Source organism: Salvelinus fontinalis, chromosome 38, assembly GCF_029448725.1.
Source record: "Salvelinus fontinalis isolate EN_2023a chromosome 38, ASM2944872v1, whole genome shotgun sequence".
NCBI classification, from domain to species: domain Eukaryota; kingdom Metazoa; phylum Chordata; class Actinopteri; order Salmoniformes; family Salmonidae; genus Salvelinus; species Salvelinus fontinalis.
In genome coordinates, this window is record NC_074702.1 from 21848014 (window position 1) to 21870478 (window position 22465).

Genomic DNA, 22465 nt, shown 5'->3' on the forward strand with positions numbered 1-22465 from the left:
ACACACACACACACACACACACACACACACACACACACACACACACAAAGCAGGAAGGATACAAAGATCTGTCCATGTTTCATCTTCATCTCAACACCCCGTATATCTCTGTTCCAAAAACTCCCCGCAAAGTCCCTCTCACCCTCGTTCCCCAATACAATGAAAAACAACAGCAAACAAACAAACACATTTTCCAGTTTCACGCTGACGGAAGGAAAGATGGCCCCTATCCTGTAACCATGGAAGTGACGTATCCCCACGTCCTGCCCGAAGTTACTATCTAGGCCATCAGCCAATGGGTAAATGCTCTCGCCATCCCTTTTGTGTGCCATTGAATAACAAGCATTCAGCTCTGTTTCGTAATGGCACAGCCCTCAGGGTCTGCAGTGTGTGTGCGTGCGTGCGTGTGTGCTTGCGTGTGTGTGTGTGTGTGCGTGCACATGTGTGTATATGCGTGTGTGTTTGTATGTGTGTATGCATGTGTGTGTCTGTCAGTCAGCCTGAGCACAGACAGACACTTCTACCTCAACACAGCAGGGTCGATGAAGCTATGCAATATTAATAAGGATAACAGGCTAGGAAAATCAGGTTCAAATGAATGCCAATCCATTCTTGTTCTTGACCTTAATTAAATGCAGCCAAAAGGATGAATTGAAGTGAAACAGAGTTGTCTCCTAATGCATTGTTTTTCCAGCTCCAGCTGTACTGTAGGTATGTATGAAGGTGGTTCCACAGACAATGTGTTTAATGCCAATGAGGACACGGCTCATTGTGTTTTAATTGGGACAGTAGCGAGGTGAAGGGGGCTGGATGAGTGATGGGGGAGGGATTCTGGATTCTCTGGGGTCTTGCATGTGGATGTGCATGCGCTTCCCGGTTGGCCTGGATGGGGTGCTTGTTGGTGGGTTATGCTGGGTGGGAGGGAGTTGCTCATACAGCTCTCCAATCACCTCTATGTCCCTTCAACCAAAAAAATGTGCAAAGCAAGCATGATGTTGAAACAATTGGGTAGCCACGGCCACTGTACAATGGGTCTTTTTTAAACGGTTAGCTTCCTCACAGCTCTCTTACGTTGACGGCTAGTCAGGTAGTGTGAGGATAATATGGGATTTTGGGATATTTATATCCAAACAATATATTAAATCGGATTAAAGAGAGGGATGGAGGGGAGAGGGGTGGGAAGAGGTGGAGTTAGAGGCTCTAATATTTGGAGATATTAGGATGGTATTTCAGATATTGTCATCTCTTTAAGGGAATGACAATATACAATAGCAGTGGTCTGTCTATAAGGGGCTATAAATTGATTGGTTGAAGGCCATCTATTGGCCGATGCTGTGACAGTCCCAATAACAGGATGCAACAAAAGACCACGTAGTAGACTAGAGGGAGGGTTTGGTTTATAACAGTTTTGGGCGGTCTGACTGGGTGGGCCTAACAGTGTTTTCTCCTCCCTCCGTCCATCTGTCCGTCCGTCCCTGGCAGGATGATCCTAATGCCCAGAACAAGCTGGAGGACCCCGTGAAGGCCCCGGTGCCCAAGGAGGACGACTCCCTGAACATCCACAACTCCCTGACCCCCAAACACGAGAACCACAAGGTACTGGGCGAGGAGAACTCCTCTGAGGTAAACTCACTGCAGAACAACATGATGTAGAAGCCTGGGTCGGGATGAGGGCTCCAGTCCTGCTCTCTATCCCAGCCACCACGCCTACAACTGCTACCACCAGCCAACCACCGTCTACAACACGGCAACACTGCCACCAAGCGGCCCACGCCGCTGAAAAAAAAAAACACACCACCCCAGCTGAAACTCCCCCTGACCTGCCACCGCCTATAGCGACCCCTTACGCCCAATCACGCCCCCCTGCCTCGCTGCCCTGCCCCTTCGTCGCTGTCACTCTGCTCCCCCTTACCCCCTGCCCGCACGCACATACACACACTAGAACACACAAACCGACACACCAGAACACACAAACACACACATATATGTACATACACACACTCACATTTACACTCATATTCCCCTGCCTGCATTGGTGTATTTTGTAAAAAGAAAAAAATCATATGGAGTTTAAAAAAAGAAGTTAAACATTGTAAAAAATATAAAAGTTACTGAGAGGTTTCGATGTTTGTCTGACTAATTAAGTGAGTATGTATAAATATATGAAAAAAATGCTTGGATTGATATAAAAGAAACAACACACTGTGTCTTCGTTTTCATTGATGTGATTTCTAATCCTTTGATGTACTTGTTTTATTTTGTACTTTTTTGGGAATACAGACTTCAAAACAGAACAAAATCTGAGTTGTTGAAATAAACCTTTTTAACATGACACCTTTGTCCCTGTGTTTTCCTGAACAATACTGTGCCTTTCCCTCTCAAACTCTTGCATGGCTTACTACATCTTGGTAGCTCCTTAGGTTGCACACACACACACACACACACACACACACACACACACACACACACACACACACACACACACACACACACACACACACACACACACACACACACACACACACACACACACACACACACACACACACACACACACACACACCTTCTCAGTCTGCGGGACCTTTGGTTGAGTGGATTGGGGATGGAGGACCCCTTTCCCATCAATAGGGACAGAGAATATTCAAACCACTACAGAGGAAAAGTTTGGCTATGGGAATGAACAGCAGGCAAGCAGCTACAACAGCACTTAACACATTCTCTCTATCTCTCCCTCAGTCTCTGTAATGTAAGAGAACACATAGCAGCCATGGTTCAAATGAGAAGACCTTTTGGCTTTGCACCTTTCTCAGACAAAATGTTAACGCTTTGCACAAACACACACATACACACACTGAAGAGGGTGTAAAGCTGAAACGTTTGTGTGTCCTTGGGATGGACAGAGAATATAAAATCAATCAACCTGCATGAGCTCAGCAACTTGCTCCTCAATTGTGCCTGGGTTCGAGCCTTGGTGTTAGACCAATCAGGAGAAAGTGGTACTTGTTAAGTAACAGCCTGACGTCCGTTACATTAGGGATTGTTATTTGGCATTTTAGCAGACCGAAGAACTCTCCAATGAATCTGTTATGTTTCTACCCTCATCTCTTTAATTTCTGCTTTATCTCCAATCAACACCAATGACACTTGAGGAGTCAACCAGAAAGCCTCCCTTCCCAGGGGGCCACTCTGGGTTTGACTGTTTGTGTGTGTTTCTGTGTGCATGTGTGTGTGGGTGTGTGTGTATGCATGCGTGCGTGTGTGTGTGTTCAGGCTTGTCTCTGGGAAGAGAGAGCACAGTGTCCATCACACCACAGGACAAGAGGTGATGGTGTGGTTGAGAGAGCTGGGCACTGAGATAGATGTCTATCTCTATTCCTCTAAAACCCACTCGCTCTTTCTAAATGCATTTTTATACAGCCCCCCACCCCCCTCCCTCTTTCCCTTTTGTTCCCTTTTGTTATTTTTATATCTCTTTTTCTGGCATCAACCTCTCCCCCTCTCTGTCTGGCTTATTCCCCTCTCTCTCCAGAAAATGTTTCACATCGTTCCCCCAGTCCTCTCTCTCCTCTATCTCTCTCTCCTCTATCCTATCGCTCCTCTCCTCCCTGTTGCTGGAGGGTCTTTACAAATGCAGCCTCAGACAGAGGGGGCACCGTTGCCATGGAAACCAATTCTGTCGCTTTGGTCCAAGCTTGAGAGGACCAACTCAATGACCTCACCATTCCTTTCTTTCTCTCTCTCTCTCTCTCTCTCACACACACACACACACGACTACACACACGTACACACACACGATTAGAACAGCCAGACTGTGTCGCGTTGTACTGAGACTCAACAGATGATGTATAATAGATATATAAAATCAAGAATGCATTATTCAGATTTAATGTTTATCTGGGAAACATGAATTGTTGACGTTAAATACACTGATTCCACATAACCCCCTTACAATACTCCCTCTCTCTCTCTAGCTGACATTAACACCACTTTGTGTTCTTATAGCATTTTTACAACGTTCTGACGATGAATGCACTCCTGCTCACCTTTACCAAATCATTTATCTGGAGAGGAGAGAGGAAGGGCACACTTCAGGTAGGGAGAGAGGGGGAAGGGGGGAAGAGAGGGCACAAAGAGGACGTGTCAAGATTTTTCTCTGCCTCCCTAAGCCTGCTGGGATGTTGGATTCATCCGCACACTGCCATTGGCTGAGGATGTGGTGGAACGATGGTGTGTGCATTCCACAGGGAGCCTCAGGATTGGCCAACGCAAACACATATACACACAGACAAACATACATGCCCGCACGCACAGTCACGAGCGCACACATACACACACGAAGCACACAAAATTGCACAGAGTCAAAGTATACACAAACACACAGACTTGCAGAAAAGCTCATAGAGCAGCTGGGAAGCAAGTGTTCAAACTAAAAGGCAGGGGGTGGGTGAGTTATGTCTGATTGAACCATTTTGGCATTACTCTGGTTTATTAATGAGGGTGTCTGGAATGCAGACGATCATCAGAGAAGCCTTTCTGATGGAAAGGTGCCCATACGTTACCACACTGAGGTCAAATCCTACTCTCACTTTCCCCAACGAAAGGAGAGTGGGAAAAAATATACATTTCTTCACACCACAGAGTTTGGCCTTTCTCTGATGTGTTATCCTGTGTAGATCAATGTATGGCTGCAAGGAAGGTTGTGGGTAGAAGGAAAGGTTATATGTAAAGAGCTGGATGGTACAGGTAACTGGCAAAATACAAGAAATACTTGAGTAAATGGGCGATGCAAAGTAAATTGAAAGCAGGTGCTTCCACACAGGTGTGGTTCCTGAGTTAATTAAGAAATCCACATCCCATCATGCTTAGCGTTATGTTTATAACCCAATATGGGAGATTCTGGAGCGGCGCCTGAGACTGTGTTTTCCACCACCATCAATAAAACATAAACTTATGGAATTTCTTGTGGAAGAATGCTGTCGCATCCCTCCAATAGAGTTCCAGACATTTGTGGAATCTATACCAAGGTGCATTGAAGCTGTTCTGGTTTGTGGTGGCTCAACGCCCTATTAAGGCACTTTATGTTGGTGTTTCAATTCTGTAGGAAACCGTTTAAGTTAGAAGTAACCACACAGATGTGTGTCTATGAGCTGGTGTGTGTGTGTGTGTGTGTGTGTGTGTGTGTGTGTGTGTGTGCGTGCGTGCGTGCGTGCGTGCGTGCGTGCGTGCGTGCGTGCGTGCGTGCGTGCGTGCGTGCGTGTGTGTGTGCGCGGTGGCCATCGAGATGGAGCTCTACCGTCCCATAAATGCCAAGCCAAGGCCCCCCTGCAGTCCCCTGATCCACTATTGCGTGTACCTCTACAAGGTGCCCAAAGCCCTGTCCAAAGCATCTGTTGTCAACCGGATAGGGGCCAGGCCCAGGGGGAAGGTACTGAGGTGGGAGGATGACATGTACCCCCTTAACACCCCTGTCCTATGTACAGCTACCTTAGTACACGGTCCTTACCGACCATAGACGCCAAGGGTTATAGGGTACGACCACGGACAGCCTGTGCACTCCCTAAGCTCTGGGTCAAACATCGCCACACCTCTATCTATCACTGTACAGGAGTATACTGCCGTACAGTATACATACTGAAACAGAGTGTTGCAATGTACTGGAACTGGAGACTGAAAGACTGTACTGACAAACAATGAAATATATTCATATGGACAGAGTCATACTGAACTTTTTATCCATCGTCAGTGGGTTTTTGGCGAGTTGCAAAATATAAAAGGTGGATTCTTCCATGACTGTGCAGCTGAAATATTAATCAAAAATCTTGGTCTGTATTTCAATAGTCTAAAATGGCTTTCTCTTCTTTTCTCTTCTCCTTCATCTATTACACTGATCTGGGAGACTAAGCTATTTCAGACCATTAAGGTTACTGGTCGCCGTGATTTCAAACTACCTCACATCATCTGGTGAATACTATAGTTAGTTACATAACAGTGGCTGTAAATGCACTACAAACTTGAATACTGGCAAATGAATGTGACACAACTCAAGTGTAAAGTCTCAGGCACATTGAGGATACTAGATTTTAAAACAAACAGTCGCTCGAGCAGCTACCATTGGATATTCTAAAAGGACAAAAACTATCTTATTTCACCATGGATATACTGACCACATACAGTGCATTCAGAAAGTATTCAGACCCCTTTACTTTTTCCACATTTTGCTATGTTACAGCCTTATTCAAAAACAGATACAAGTTTTTTTTCCTCATCAATCTGCACACAATACCCCATAATGACAAAGCGAAAACAGGTTTTTAGAAATGTTTGCAAATTTATTACAAATAAAAAAACAGAAATACCTTATTTACATACGTATTCAGACCCTTTGCTATGAGACTCAGGTGCATCCTGATCCATTGATCATCCAAAAACCAAGCCATGAGGTCAAAGGAATTGTCCATAGAGCTCCGAGACAGGATTGTGTAGAGGCACAGATCTGGGGAAGGGTACCAAAAAATGTCTGCAGCATTAAAGGTCCCCAAGAAGACTGCGGCCTCCATCATTCTTAAATGGAAGACGTTTGGAACCACCAAGACTCTTCCTAGAGCTGGCCGCCCGGCCAAACTGAGCAATCGGGCGAGAAGGACCTTGGTCAGGGAGGTGACCAAGAACCCGATGGTCACTCTGACAGAGCTCCAGAGTTCCTCTGTGGAGATGGGAGAACCTTCCAGAAGTACAACCATTTCTGCAGCACTCCACCAATCAGGCCTTTATGGTAGAGTGGCCAGACGGAAGCCACTCCTCAGTAAAAGGCACATGACAACTCGCTTGGAGTTTGCCAAAAGTCACCTAAAGGACTCTCAGACCATGAGAAACAAGATTCTCTGGTCTGATGAAACCAAGATTGAACTATTTGGCCTGAATGCCAAGCGTCATGTGTTGAGGAAACCTGGCACCATCCCTACGGTGAAGCATGGTGGTGGCAGCATCATGCTGTGGGGAAGTTTTTCAGTGACAGGGACTGGGAGAATAGTCAGGAGCGAGGGAAAGATGAACAGAGCAAAGTACAGAGAGCTTCTTGATGAAAACCTGCTCCAGAGTGCTCAGGACCTCAGACTGAGGGCGAAGGTTTACCTTCCAACAGGACAACGACCCTAAGCATACAGCCAAGACAATGCAGGAGTGGTTTTGGGACAAGTCTCTGAATGTCCTTGAGTGGCCCAGCCAGAGCCCTGACTTGAACCCGATTGAACATCTCTGGAAAGACCTGAAAATAGCTGTGAATTTACACTCCCCATCCAACCTGACAGAGCTTGAGAGGATCTGCAGAGAAGAATGGGAAAAACTCCCCAAATACAGGTGTGACAAGCTTGTAGCATCATACACAAGAAGATTCGAGGCTGTAATCACTGCTAAAAGGTGCTACAACAAAGTACTGAGTAAAGGGTCTGAATACTTATGTAAATGTTTTTTTCAGGTTTTTTTGTGTGTCCAAAAATGTATAAAAAACTGTTTTTGCTTTGTCATTATGATGTATTGTGTGTAGATTGATATATATATATATATATATATATATATATATATATATATATATATATATATATATATATATATATATATTAGAATAAGTCTGTAACGTAACAAAATGTGGAAAAAGTAAAGGGGTCTGAATACTTTTCGAATGCACTGTAATAACTGTGAAGTTATTCTCAATACTTATATTTTTATGATATAAAACAAAATAATTGTTTCTATACAATAAAGTAAAATAATTTCTCTGTTAACATGAACTATGTCTTGTGTGTTTCTGTGAGGCTAGCTAAAAATTACTTTTCTATTCACAACCACAGGACCACAGAACGAAGACATATGGTATGGGAAGCACATGGAGCTGGGGATCACAGTTTCCCTGCTTCTTTCAGTTCATACAGTCTGTACTTGTGTCAGTGGCCTAATGTATATGGCACTTTCCTTCAAAGCCATGGATTGTGGGTTTGGGTCAATCTGGGTGGTTAGTAGCAGAGTGGCGCACTGGAAGCACACTGGGCCCATAACCCAGAGGTCGATGGATCAAAACTTTCCTCAGTTGTCTTTTTTTTTTAAATGACATGAAAATTTAATGGGCGGATCTTCCATGCTGACGTTCCCACAAGCTTCTTACATTTGTGAGTTCAAATGATAGGTTTCGTATACGATCAAGATTCACAGAACTCAGCCTCCCCTGGCTCAGAGGGGTATACTACAAAGCTCAGCTCAATATTCAGCTCAATATTCTGACATAACTTTATATTTTTTAGAAAGAGAAGCTTGAAATGGCATGATGTAGTTGACTCCACAACCAAAAACACATATCTAAGTTTACATTTCTTAATGAACCAGAAAATCTGTGGTTATTTCTGGTTGTTTATCTTTAGTTAGCTGGCTAACTCATTGATGCTGCTTTGTAGTGTACTCCTCAGGTGAACCCCCCTGCCAAACACACAACCAGACATTGATTGATTGGAGACAGCTTGTGTCAATTACTGAACATTTCTTAGAATTTTCTACATGCAGCGACATATGTGGCAATATGTGTAGAATTGCAGAAAATTAGCTTTAAAACAGCAACATTTTCTCTCAGCCTCATGGAAAAATGTTAGAATAGCATGCAATTATTTATAAAACTGCACGCCACTGGAGATAATCTTCATCAGTTTTTAGATATTTTTTTATTTCAATTTTAGTGATTTTTTTTGCATTCATGTAATCTAAAGAAGCACATAAAGCACATACAAGCTTCATAATTCATAAAGGTCATTACTGACTGATATTATCTCATAGAACAAAACGTATAAGATCTCCTAAACCTGTGTTAACCTCAGACCTTATTTTCAGCGTTTATCCCAAAACCCCATTATTTCTGCATTAATTTCCCCCATAGGAATGGCTGAACGAACCAGAGGTATGGCTTGTTAGTGGTTGTTAGAATAACAAGCACCATGAGCGCTTTTTCCCCCCACACCCATTACAGTGTTTTAGGTGCCAAACTTATGGTCATATTGTAGCAGTGTGTAGGAGGGAGATTCCTAGATGTGAGAAGTGTGCAGGAGGGCATGAGACAAAGGAATGTGTAGTTGCAGCCTGGTCTCATAGACTAGACATAACATAGTGAATGAAAATATGTAACACTCAAATTAGTATGATATGTTACGTTTGGTATGGTTTCATAAGACAGATAGTTACTTAAGGAAAAAACTAAAGTAGGGTGGTTGGTAGGGGAGGATGGGTAGGTGTGTCTAGCAACCAAAGGTTGCGAGTTCAAATCTCATCATGGACAACTTAGCATTTTAGCAACTTTTCAACTCCTTACTACTTTTTAGCTACTTTGCAACTACTTGTTAGCATGTTAGCTAACCCTCCCCTAACCCTAACCCTTTTAGCTAACCCTTCCCTTAACCCAGGGGTGGGCAACTCCAGTCCTCAGGTCCCTGATTGGTGTCACACTTTTTCTCCATCCCTATCAAACACAGCTGATTAATCAAATTGCATTCTAAACTGAAGATCATGATTAGGTGATTATTGGAGTCAGGTGTGTTAGCTGGGGCTGGGGAAAAACTGTGACACCAATTAGGCCCCCAAGGACTGGAATTGCCCACCCCTGCCCTAACCCTCTAACCTAACTCCTAAACTTAACCATAACCATAACCATAACCCCTAGGCTAGCTAACGTTAGCTACCTAGCTAGAATTCATAAAATATCGTACTTTTTTGCAAATCATAACATAAGGTATGTTTTGCAAATTTGTAACATATTGTGCGTTTTGCAAATTCGTAACATATAATACAAATTGTAATTCGTAACATATCATATGAAATGAGTGATAAAATCCACAAATTAATACATACCATAAGAAACATAACATATACTAATGAAATGCTCTGAGATCAGGTTGCAGCATCGGTGGGAAAAGTTGTGTGTGTGTAACCTGTAGGTAGGAGTACCCATGGTGCTGGAGATCAGAAGTGTCTGGTGATGGAAAGGCAGGTTGAGGTTGCCAGGATCAGAGTAGTACAGAAGGTGTCATATGCTGAGGCAGTGAAGAGGGTAGTAAAGGAAGATGGGTCCAGGGAGAAGGATCCTAAGAGGCTCCCTTTAAGTAGGCTGAAGTCAATAGAGAGTGATAGGAATAACATGTGCTTCAGTAAGGTTGGATTCTTAGCATTTGTAGCCATGGCTATCAACTGTACCTTACAAATGGAACGTAAATCACAGAAAATAGATGTTGTGGTGGCAGCTGCAGAGAAGTACTTGGGTGTATGAGATTTTACTGCAGAAGAGTTACAAGGTGTGTTGAACGATAGTGGCCCGTCCTCCGAAGCTGCCGGCCTGGTGTAGGATAAGATAGACCCAAGCAGTGGAAAAGTGCTGATGTTTAAATGGGTGTAAGGTTAGTTGGTCGGGCATTTTTTCTTCCCTTTTCCACGTAAATTTCACTTATTCTTTTGTGTCACAAAGTGTAATGAATTCACACTCCAGAACAGTAGGCGGAAACACAGGGCTAGAGAAGAGGAATTGATTAATAGAGAGCCCGTGACCTGCGTCACACTCCAGTACAGTGGCGGTGTATGCACCTCTCGGTTGCCATCCGGCAATAGAAATTTATAGAAGAAGAAGAATAACAAGCATGTGTATGGAGCAAATGCATCAATTAAATGCATCCGTGATTCCTCCCTTGATATGTTCAAATGCAAATAGCGCTTCATATCTATAACCTATAATTGAGCAGTGCTCAATGAATCACATTCCATGAGAGCAACATATATTTTAAAACATGATGTGAAAAATTTGTTTGTGAAATGTTGACACAGCGGAAATGCGTTGAACTAGGTCCAACGTTCAGAGAGACTAAAGAAGTGGAGAGCTGAAGGTTTTCCACCGTGACGAGAGTAGAACAGAGTTAAGTTTGGGGGTGTGGCCTCTGATCATGCTCTCAAAATGTTGGCGCCCGGAGAAGACACGTTTCCGAGGTGAGCAGGATTATGAGAGGAAGTTACGTCGGGATGCCACCGGGCCGCAAACAAAGTCAGGGGAAGAGGAATATTGGGACACAGAAAGGTGTATTCTGATGAAGAATAGAGGGGAAAAGAGGAAGAAGAGGTTGAAGAGAAATGAATAAAGGAAAGGTTGAATTTGAAATGGAGGAAGAGTGTGATAAAAATAGAGATGGGGTGTTGAAGAGGACTGATGTCAAGTGTGAACAGAGTGAGCCGTGCGAGTGAGAGTTCTGTAGGGGAAATGGAAGTGAATGAGGGTGAGTTAAGTGAGGTGGAAGGTGTAGCGAACAGCTCGGACCCGAGCCTGGCATCAATGGACATGATAAAGAAGAATCTGGTCCAGTAGGAGTGACATTTTTGCAGAAAGTGGGTCCTTACCTTTTGGCGTTACCATTTGTGGTTTCAGGGTGGGTGAAAACAGAGTTGGGTGCTGTGGAATCGGTGAGGATAACCAGAAGTGGTCTTGTGATAATTGTTTGTGTTACTCCTGGTCAGAAGGAGAAGGCGCTCTGTGTTAAACGAATGGAGGCAAGAAATTTGAATTGTTTTGCTCTCAAGAAAAAGGGTGCCATTGAAAATAGTGATTACTGGGGTAGCAGTAAATATAAAAGTTGACCAACTGAAGGGGAAGATTCCCGGTGTTTGCGATGCTCGTCATTTGGTACAACTCAGACAGGGTGGCGTGAGTGGTGAAAGAGAAGATTCATTGTCTGTTCTTTTGAGTTTTTATGTTGAGTCTTTGCCTGACAAAGTGATGTTAGGATAGATAAGTTATCCTGTATGAGTTTTTGTGCCGAATACATTACGTTGTTACAGGTGTCAAGCTTATGGGCATGTGGCAGCAGTGTGTAGGACGGTGGTTCCTAGGTGTGAGAAGTGTGCAGAAGGGCATGAGACAAAGGAATGTGTAGCATTGGGGAAAGTAGTGGTATGTGTTAATTGTAGGGGTGCCCATGGGGCTGGGGAAGTTGTCATATGCTGAGGCAGTGAAGAAAGTAGAGGAATATGGGTCAAGGGGAAGGGATCCTGAGAGGAGTGGTGTGAGTTGTTGATCTTTACCAGTACAGAGGGAGGGATCCTGAGAGGAGTGGTGTGAGTTGTTGATCTTTACCAGTACAGAGGGATAGGCCAACAAGTATGTGTCCCAGACAGACTAAATAACTTCTTTGCTCGCTTTGAGGACAATACAGTGCCACTGACACGGCCCGCTACCAAAACCTGTGGACTCTTCTTCACTGCAGCCGACGTGAGTAAAACATTTCAACGTGTTAACCCTCGCCAAGCTGCAGGCCCAGACGGCATCCCCAGCCGCGTCCTCAGAGCATGCACAGACCAGCTGGCTGGTGTGTTTACGGACATATTCAATCAATCCTTATCTCAGTCTGCTGTTCCCACATGCTTCAAGAGGTCCACCATTGTTCCTGTTCCCAAGAAGGCTAAGGTAACTGAGCTAAACGACTACCACCCCGTAGCACTCACTTCCGTCATCATGAAGTGCTTTGAGAGACTAGTCAAGGACCATATCACCTCCACCCTACCGGACACCCTAGACCCACTCCAATTTGCTTACCGCCCCAATAGGTCCACAGACGACGCAATCGCAACCACACTGCACACTGCCCTAACCCATCTGGACAAGAGGAATACCTATGTGAGAATGCTGTTCATCGACTACAGCTCAGCATTTAACACCCTAGTACCCTCCAAACTCGTCATCAAGCTCGAGACCATGGGTTTCGACCCCGCCCTGCGCAACTGGGTACTGGACTTCCTGTACCCAGTTGCTGATCCTCAACACTGGGGCCCCACAAGGGTGCATTCTGAGCCCTCTCCTGTACTCCCTGTTCACCCACGACTGCATGGCCATGCATGCCTCCAACTCAATCATCAAGTTTGCAGACGACACTACAGTGGTAGGCTTGATTACCAACAATGACGAGACGGCCTACAGGGAGGAGGTGAGGGCCCTTGGAGTGTGGTGTCAGGAAAATAACCTCTAACTCAACGTCAACAAAACAAAGGAGATGATCGTGGACTTCAGGAAACAGCAGAGGGAGCACCCCCCTATCCACATCGACGGGACAGTAGTGGAGAGGGCAGAAAGTTTTAAGTTCCTCGGCATACACATCACGGACAAACTGAATTGGTCCACCCACACAGACAGCGTGGTGAAGAAGGCACAACAGCGCCTCTTCAACCTCAGGAGGCTGAAGAAATTCAGCTTGTCACCAAAAGCACTCACAAACTTTTACAGATGCACAATCGAGAGCATCCTGTCGGGCTGTATCACCGCCTGGTACGGCAACTGCTCCGCCCACAACCGTAAGGCTCTCCAGAGGGTAGTGCAGTCTGCACAACGCATCACCGGGGGCAAACTACCTGCCCTCCAGGACACCTACACCACCTGATGTCACAGGAAGGCCATAAAGATCATCAAGGACAACAACCACCCGAGCCACTGCCTGTTCACCCCGCTATCATCCAAAAGGCGAGGTCAGTACAGGTGCATCAAAGCAGGGACCGAGAGACTGAAAAACAGCTTCTATCTCAAGGCCATCAGACTGTTAAACAGCCACCACTAACATTGAGTGGCTGCTGCCATACATGTACAAGATGTATCACTACATTTTTAAAAAACACATTCTTCATCCCAGGTAGCTGTTGTGAAATTGTTAGGTTAGATTACTCGTTGGTTATTACTGTATTGTCGGAACTAGAAGCACAAGCATTTCGCTACACTCACATTAACATCTGCTAACCATGTGTATGTGACAAATAAAATTTGATTTGATCAGAAATGTCCCGTGCGAGAGAGGCAGGTTGAGGTTTCCAGTAGTGCAGAAGTTGTCATATGCTGAGGCAGTGAAGAAAGTTAATGAATATGGGTCAAGGGGAAGGGATCCTGAGAGGAGTGGTGTGAGTTGTTGATCTTTACCAGTACAGAGGGAGGGATCCTGAGAGGAGTGGTGTGAGTTGTTGATCTGTACCAGTACAGAGGGAGGGATCCTGAGAGGAGTGGTGTGAGGTGTTGATCTGTACCAGTGCAGAGGGATAGGCCAACAAGTGATATATGTTTCAGTAAGATTGGATGTTTTGCATTTACAGCAATGGTTATCAACTGTATTGCAGGTATGGAAAGTAAATCGCAGAAAATTGAGGTTGTGGTGGCAGCTGCAGTGAGGTATTTGGGTGTGCGAGACTTGACATCAGAAGAGTTACAGGGTGTGTTACGTGGTGGTGTCCCATCCTTTGGTTGTTGGCCTGAGGTAGGACTAAATATATTTAAATAGTGGAGTAGGGAGATTTTGGGGGGGAGTGTAGTTTTAGATGGTAGGGTATTTGTTTATTTATTTTTTCAAGCAATGTATAAGGGAGTTGTACTCCAGTCTAGAAGGTGGCGGTAATGCAACATTTATTGGATGCCAACCGCCGTTAAACCTCATCGAAGAAGAAGTCGAAACGCTTTTCACATACTCAGATTGTCCCTCTCTTCGTGCAGTAGAAACTACGGTCGTGTATCATGCTACTTTTTCACAACAAACATTCGGAAAAAGAAATAGCTATGAATAGGGAATTGTTTTAAACATATTCAAGTGTATTAGTTATTATTGACGAAAAGGTAATTTGAGCTGTTATGATTTGTCCTGGATAACGCAAAAAAACCGTGTCAACAATCTAGCCAACTTCATAGCCTCCCTCGACAGTCTGCACTACTACTGCAGCTAGCTAAATGTACTTTCCTGGGAGTGTTAAGCTTTCATATATAAAGACATTGGTTAAGATATCTAGCTAGCTATTAATAAAGTAATTTATATCAATCGATGTTAGTATTTATCTAGCTAACTAGCAACTCACCAGAAGACATCCCAAAGATTCGTATGAGATAAGTCTTCATCCCTTCTCAAGATGTTTGCAGAGCTCAACAGTATTCTCAATACTAGTCCCGACAGCTTCAAGCCGGTAACCCTAACCTCACCTCTAACCGTAACCAATTTAAACCCATATGCCTAATCCTAACCTTTGTGGATTTATGTGTGTTTTTTTGCAGGGAGAGTTTATTTTAGTGTCTGACAAACATACAGACGCGTCCTTCCTCATTCACCATTTCCTCTCATTTTATTTACGAGGTGAGGATTTATGTGAGTGAACTGATGTCTAGTTGACTGTCTGTAACACCGTGCCCTCTATTGATGTTGACTGTAGTGTTAGGTGAAAAACAATGAAAGACAGTAATAGAGGACAAATACACCATGACAGCGCAATACACAAGGGGTGGAACAGTGGCAAAGGTACCCACAGGACAAACAGAATAATATTAGTCTGAGGAGAGATTAAATAGCATTAATACAACAAAAATAATTCTAAACACACCTTTACTTTACAAAGTTAAACAGATGTATTTTTTCTTCATAATAAGCAGGAGTAATATTCCAAGTTGTGTACTATGATGCACTCTCATAAGTGGTCAAAAATAAAATCTGTTGAGGCCAGACGTGCTCAGAATTGTTTTGTGTGATTTACAGCGGGCTGTAAGGTGTGTTTCCTGGGTCTTGTGCAGTCCTTCAGTCACTACAGTGCAATCAGTCAACGGTTGGTGAGTATACTTATCTTCCAAAACGCTGGGTTAAACTTTCTCCCAGCCACTCTTATACATACTGTGCAAGTAAATGTGTCTTTACAGTTGTGTATGATTTGCTGTTGCTTGGTGGAGATGTATTAACTACATTTTGTATGGGTTCTTTCACTGTGTTCCATGTTAATCAGGGTGTGAGTTTGACCCAGGCAAGGGAGAAAGGGCAGCTGGTGTTCTTAGAGGGACTAAAGGAATCGTTGGGGGTACTGCTTCAGGGGGAGGCCAGCAAAGGAACCCGGACAATGGACTTCCTCAGGTACCACCTGTCTGTAGTGTTGACTTCGATTAAGCCTATTCCTGGACTAAAAAGCATGTTCATTCAGTGCAGAAGCTCCATTGAAAGTGCTTTTTGGTCCTACAATATCATAGACTTTATCTGGTTCTGGGAATCCAACCTGTATTGTTTGACACAATCATACACCTTTTTTCTGATGTAATCAATGCAGTTAATGATAGTATGAATCTGAAAATCTCTTCCTGCTTCATTTATCTCCCCCTCTATGTCCCCTTTCTTTCTTTGTCTCTCATCCCTCGCCCCCTCAATCTTTTTCCCTGTCCCCTTCCACCTCTCCACAGAGATCCCAGTTCTGGCCTGCGGGGTCTATATGACTTTGTGCGGGACAATGTAAGGGGGGCAGTGGGTGGAGGTGAGGAGTGGGGTACCCCTGTGCTCCTGGTGGATGACCTCAGTGTGGTCCTGAGTCTGGGGGTCAGTGTTGGGGCAGCGCTGGACTTCAGTCATTACTGCAGAGCCACTGTCTGCTCTGAGCTGCAGGTCAGATAATACAGTATTTTACATTTACATTTTAGTCATTTAGCGGACGCTCTTATCCAGAGCAACTTAGTTAGTGAATTTATCTTAAGATAGCTAGGTGGGACAACCACGTTACACAGTCATAGTAAGTACATTTTTCCTCAAAGTAGAAAGGGTGGGGCGCTGTGGGATGATTTAAGAGACTCTTTGAAGAGGTAGGGTTTTAGATGTTTTCGGAAGATGGGAAGGGTCTCTGCTGTCCTAGATCTAGGGGGAAGCTGGTTCCACCATTGGGGTACCAGGACAGAGAAAAGCTTGGACTGGGCTGAGTGGGAGTTGCTCTCCCAAAGGGGTGAGAGGGCCAAGAGACCAGAGGAGGCAGAACGGAGTGCTCGGGTTGGGGTGTAGGGTTTGAGCATAGCCTGAAAGTAGAGATGGGCAGTTCCTCTTGCTGCTCCGTAGGCAAGTACCATGATTTTGTAGTGGATGCGAGCTTCGGCTGGAAGCTAGTGGAGTGTGCGGATGAGCGGTGTGACATGGGAGGCGCACGCTACCACAAGCTCGCTGTCTCTCCATTGTCTGACTCTGTTCAAATAATCACACACATTCCTCTATCTACTATCCCTTTTCTTTTTGATCTGCAGGGCAGCATGGTGATGTTGGTGCGATGTGAGGCAGAAGATGAAGAGGAGGAGAGTGATGACGAAGGCTCAGATCGGCTCCTGAGGGGCCTTATACACCAGTGCAGCCTCACACTCCAAGTACAGGGTCTTCCCACCGGCTACTGCAGGGACATCCACGGACAAGTCAGATGGATTACATTATCTGTGTGTGTGTGTGTGTGTGTGTGTGAGAGAGTGGGAAAAAAAGATTGCGTGTTATATGCAGTAGAAAACTGTTAAACGCATTAAGCTGAACCATACTGTGTGCGTGTGTTTCAGGTGGAAGTGTGCTGGCGAGGACAATGTGACAGGCAGCAGACCCAGAAGAAACTCTTCCAGTACAAGGTCCATGACAAGGGGGCTTCCTTTTTCGCCAGGGGGATGTCCAGTGCAGTCCTTTAAGCCCTCAATGGATCCCTTCTACCTCCCTTCCCAGTGTTGATCCCCATTTCCTCACCTCTCAGTCGCATGGCTCTCTGGGCTCAACCATAGAGAATGATAGAGGCCTCTAGTGGCCAAAAGGCTATATTAGCATGTGCAGCTATTAGGCCTCCGCCATTTTAAAGTAGTCAACCTCATAGAACTTCATTGGCTGATGAAGGTGACTCTGTTGGAATCATGTCCAACTGGGTCATCAGAAGGGATCAGTCAATTGTGAAGAAGAAAATGGACTACTTCAAAATGGAGATGCCTCAATGGAGCTGCCTATGCCAGGGGTGTCAAACTCATTCCACGGAGGGCCTAGTGTCTGCAGGTTTTTGGTTTTTCCTTTCAATAAAGCCCTAGACAACCAGGTGTGGGGAGTTCCTAACTAATTAGTGATGTTAATTCATCAATCAAGTACAAGGGAGAAGCGAAAACCCGCAGACACTCGGCCCTCCGTGGAATGAGTTTGACACCTGTGGCCTATGCTGTCATATATGTAATGGCACAGCTACAAAGATGGCCATGATCATGAAACAGGTCGAGATCAGTTTTGAACTGGAGATGTTTTATTGAATTGAACATTGGATTTCCGCTTTAAAACCAACCCAGCACATGCATTGCAAAGCTGACATAGGAAGCCTGGGTAAATAGGTAATTTCTCAAGCGACATGGGAACTGACCTGACTAGGTTGCACTTGTGTTATACAAAACAAAAACAATAAACGGCACATTTAAGACCAGTGTAAGAGTTTTTTTGGGCGTTGTTGGTCATGAAGGTAAAATACTGTGTGGTTTACAGTAGTAAAACACGTTTTCAATAATATCCAGGGCGTGTCGCTATATCCTCATGCTTTCCTGTCTTGAATGAAGTAAAGGGTGAGAGGTCGACAATTCACGCTGCTGCTGAAAATACACAGTGGTGACATGGTTCTGTTTAAGTTACTATAATAAGGAGGTTAAGACCGTACACGAATAGCTCCTGGATAGCAGGACCAGCACTCTCGACGAAGACACGATAAAGTTATTCAGCCAGGCAAGTCAAGTGTAACGTAGTAGCTAGCTAGTTAATTTTGGTGTGTGTTAACTTCGGTAGCTAATTGACTCGATTAGCTAGCAAAGCGGCCCATAATAATCTTTAAGCTAGCTAACGAAGTTAGACGGGTAGAACCTAGATTGACGATATATTTTTTCGACCTAGGGTAGAACTTCTCTGGGTTTGGCGGGGGGATGAACACTGAACGCGGGACTCGCGATTAGGTGTTTTTTGGTAGTAGCAGCTAACGTTATAGCCAGCGAAGTTCGCTTAACTGTTAGCTATTGACAGACGAAGTCACTGGCATTACTCGGAAAATCGCTAACTAATGTGATTATCTAATTGCTAGCTGCCTGTCATACTAACAGCGTAAGGTCAACAACCCTGCCTTGCTGTCATGGATACGTTGCTGCTGTTGGTTGGCATCAGATAGCAATGTGTTAGCAAGCATTTACCATATCTGCTAACAGTAGAAACTAGCTAACCTTAACACCATCCGTTAGCTAACGACGTTACGCTGGATTCAAGCGTTGAAGCTGATTTTACGTTCCATTTTGCAGAATTATTGATTAACATCGTTTTTGGTCGTTTCAGTTGTATATGATAATACGAAGGAAGTAAATATCGGCAAGGTAGTGGCATTCAAATTAAGTTTCCCTGCAGTCGCTAACGTTAGCTAGCTAAGTAGCACCTATTAAAGCTAACGCTACTGGTGACTCGTTTGACAGCGCGCCCTCGGGAGGCCTGTAAAGTTTGTTCTCATGGCAGAAAACTAACACCATTTATTCACCCAACTAATTAATTACCATTAATCTAAGCATCGGGAAAACTTTCACACAATTGATTTGAATGAGATCACTTGTAGGGATATTTATTGTGTTGCATCACCCTTACCTACTGTGTGCACAGACGAGGGTGACAGTGTTTCTGAATTATGTTTTAGCAGTAGTACTAACTAATTGATACCAAATTGTGAAATTAAAATGTAGTTAACTTTTTTTATGTCTGGGGAATTTATATTTTTACAGAGCTGCGCCACACCAGTTGGTTAACGTTGACCAAATGCAATTTTATTGGTCAACAGCTATACATTAACTGTTTAATTGGACCTTTGTCACTAAAATTGCTTTGACATTTGAAAACGGTCTGTTTTGTAGGCCTGGCCCAAACTTGTGTACTCTGTCACCTCTGGCTGCATCGCAAATGGCCCAAAAAATACTGTTGAGGTGCCAACTTGTTAAGCACATTTGTATTCCTGAACTTATTTAGGCTTGCCATAACAGTGGTTGAGTACATATTGACTCAAGACATTTCAGCTTCTTTTAAATACATTTGTAAAAATGTAAAAAACATAATTCCACTTCAACTTTGTGCACACATTTGTTTACATTCCTGTTAGTGAGCATTTTTTTCTTTGCCAAGATAATCCACCAACCTGACTGGTGTGGCTTATCAATAAGATGATTAAACAGCATGATCATTACACAGGTGCACATTGTGCTGGGGACAAAAGGGCACTCTAAAATGTGCAAGTTTTGTCACACAACACAATGCCAAAGATGTCTCAAGTTTTGAGGGAGCGTGCAGTTGGCATCCTGACTGCAGGAATGTCTACCAGAGCTGTTGCCAGAGAATTTAATGTTAATTTTTCTGCCGTAAGCGCGAGAATTTCTATTTTAGAGAATTTGGCGGTACGTCCAACCGGCCTCAACCGTAGATGGCGTCGTGTGGGCGAGCGGTTTGCTGATGTCAACGTTGTGAACAGAGTGCCCCATGGTGGCGATGGGGTTATGGTATGGGCAGGCATAAGTTGCGGACAAAAAACACAAACACTCAGTTCCTATGCTTCCTGGCTGATGTTTTGGTCACCCTTTGCCTTTGACAGCTTTGCATACTCTTGGCATTCTCTCAACCAGATTCATGAGGTAGTTACCTGTAATGCATTTCAATTACCAGGTGTGCCTTGTTAAATTGTGGAATTTCTTAACTTCTTAATGCGTTTGAGCCAATCTGTTGTCTTGTGACAAGGTATGGTATACAGAAGATAACCCTATATGGTAAAAGACCAAGTCCATCTTATGGCAAGAACAACTCAAATAAGCAAAGGGAAATGACAGGCCATCATTACTTTAAGACATGAAGATCAGTCAATCTCTGAAAAGTGCAGTCTCAAAAACAATCAACCTCTATGATGAAACTGGCTCTGTTTCAGGAAAGGAAGACCCAGAGTTACCACTGCTGCAAAGGATAAGTTCAGTTGATTAACCAGCCTCAGAAATTGCAGCCCAAATAAATACTTCAAAGTTCAAGCAACAGACACATCTCAACATCAACTGTTCAGAGCAAACTGTGTGAATCAGGCCTTCATGGTTGAATTGCTGCAAAGAAACCACTACTAAAGGACACCAATAAGAAGAAGAGACTTGCATGAGCAATGGACATTATACCGGTGTAAATCTGTCCTTTGGTCTGATGAGTCCAAATTTGAGATGTTTGGTTCCAACCGCCGTGTCTTTGTGAGACACAGAGTAGGTGAATGGATGATCTCCACATGTCTGGTTCCCACTGTGAAGCATGGAGGAGGAGGTGTGATGGTGTAGGGGTGCTTTGCTGTTAGTGCTTTTATTTACAGTCGTGGCCAAAAGTTTTGAGAATGACACAAATATACATTTTCACAAAGTTTGCTGCTTCAGTGTCTTTAGATATTTTTGTCAGATGTTACTATAGAATACTGAAGTATAATTACAAGTATTTCATAAGTGTCAAAGGATTTTATTGACAATTACATGAAGTTGATGCAAAGAGTCAATATTTGCAGTGTTGACCCTTCTTTTTCAAGACCTCTGCAATCCGCCCTGGCATGCTGTCAATTAACTTCTGGGCCACATCCTGACAGATGGCTGCCCATTCTTGCATAGTCAATGCTTGGAGTTTGTCAGAATTTGTGGGGTTTTGTTTGTCCACCCGCCTCTTGAGGATTGACCACAAGTTCTCAATGGGATTAAGGTCTGGGGAGTTTCCTGGCCATGGACCCAAAATATCAATGTTTTGTTCCCCGAGCCACTTAGTTATCACTTTTGCCTTAAGGCAAGGTGGTCCATCATGCTGGAATAGGCATTGTTCGTCACCAAACTGTTCCTGGATGGTTGGGAGAAGTTGCTCTCGGAGGATGTGTTGGTACTAGAGGTCGACCGATTATGATTTTTCAATAACGATTATTGGAGGACAAAAAAAGCAGATACCGATTAATCGGCCGATTTAAAAAATATATATAAATATGATGTATTTATGTATGATATGTGTATGATAAATATATAATATATATAAAAATTGTATTTAAACACTGCTCAAAAAAATAAAGGGAACACAAACAACACAATGTAACTCCAAGTCAATCACACTTCTGTGAAATCAAACTGTCCACTTAGGAAGCAACACTGATTGACAATAAATTTCACATGCTGTTGTGCAAATGGAATAGACAACAGGTGGAAATTCTAGGCAATTAGCAAGAGACCCCCAATAAAGGAGTGGTTCTGCAGGTGGTGACCACAGTCCACTTCTCAGTTCCTATGCTTCCTGGCTGATGTTTTGGTCACTTTTGAATGCTGGCGGTGCTTTCACTCTAGTTGTAGCATGAGACGGAGTCTACAACCCACACAAGTGGCTCAGGTAGTGCAGCTCATCCAGGATGGCACATCAATGCGAGCTGTGGCAAGAAGGTTTGCTGTGTCTGTCAGCGTAGTGTCCAGAGCATGGAGGCACTACCAGGAGAAAGGCCAGTACATCAGGAGACGTGGAGGAGGCCGTAGGAGGGCAACAACCCAGCAGCAGGACCGCTACCTCCGCCTTTGTGCAAGGAGGAGCAGAAGGAGCACTGCCAGAGCCCTGCAAAATGACCTCCAGCAGGCCACAAATGTGCATGT

The 22465-nt window shown here is 44.1% G+C and overlaps 2 protein-coding genes across 14 annotated transcripts in view; both read left to right on the forward strand.

Annotated features, from left to right (window-relative positions):
• Positions 1–2332, forward strand: part of cspg5a (chondroitin sulfate proteoglycan 5a) — a 36116-nt gene extending 33784 nt beyond the window's left edge. For 8 of the 12 annotated variants that reach the window (XM_055904962.1, XM_055904963.1, XM_055904964.1 and 5 more), the window contains one exon: positions 1483–2332. In XM_055904962.1, the coding sequence (XP_055760937.1) occupies positions 1483–1653 (171 nt within the window). In that variant the 3' untranslated portion in view covers positions 1654–2332. Of the gene's footprint in view, positions 1–197; positions 300–1482 lie in introns of all 12 variants that reach the window. The other 4 variants (XM_055904968.1, XM_055904972.1, XM_055904973.1 and 1 more) reach the window with 1 other exon arrangement.
• An 11735-nt stretch (positions 2333–14067) lies between these two features.
• LOC129837940 (elongator complex protein 6-like) lies at positions 14068–18241 on the forward strand. Of its 2 annotated transcripts, XM_055904529.1 has the most exons (7): positions 14312–14991; positions 15080–15158; positions 15555–15625; positions 15796–15920; positions 16241–16439; positions 17063–17224; positions 17360–18241. In XM_055904529.1, exons 1-7 carry the CDS (start codon positions 14938–14940, stop codon positions 17480–17482), a joined length of 813 nt encoding a protein of 270 aa, XP_055760504.1. In that variant the 5' UTR covers positions 14312–14937; the 3' UTR covers positions 17483–18241. The 2 variants fall into 2 exon arrangements, with proteins under 2 accessions (XP_055760505.1, XP_055760504.1); XM_055904530.1 differs by lacking the exons at positions 14312–14991; positions 15080–15158 and adding an exon at positions 14068–14160.
• The last annotated feature ends 4224 nt before the right edge of the window (positions 18242–22465 follow it).

Coding starts and splice junctions, on each gene's coding strand:
- LOC129837940 (XM_055904529.1), top strand. CDS start 14,938: ATGTTTGCAGAGCTCAACAGTATTCTCAATACTAGTCCCGACAGCTTC. Junction 15,626..15,795: donor GTGCAATCAGTCAACGGTTG/GTGAGTATACTT, acceptor CATGTTAATCAG/GGTGTGAGTTTGACCCAGGC. Junction 17,225..17,359: donor GCAGGGACATCCACGGACAA/GTCAGATGGATT, acceptor CGTGTGTTTCAG/GTGGAAGTGTGCTGGCGAGG.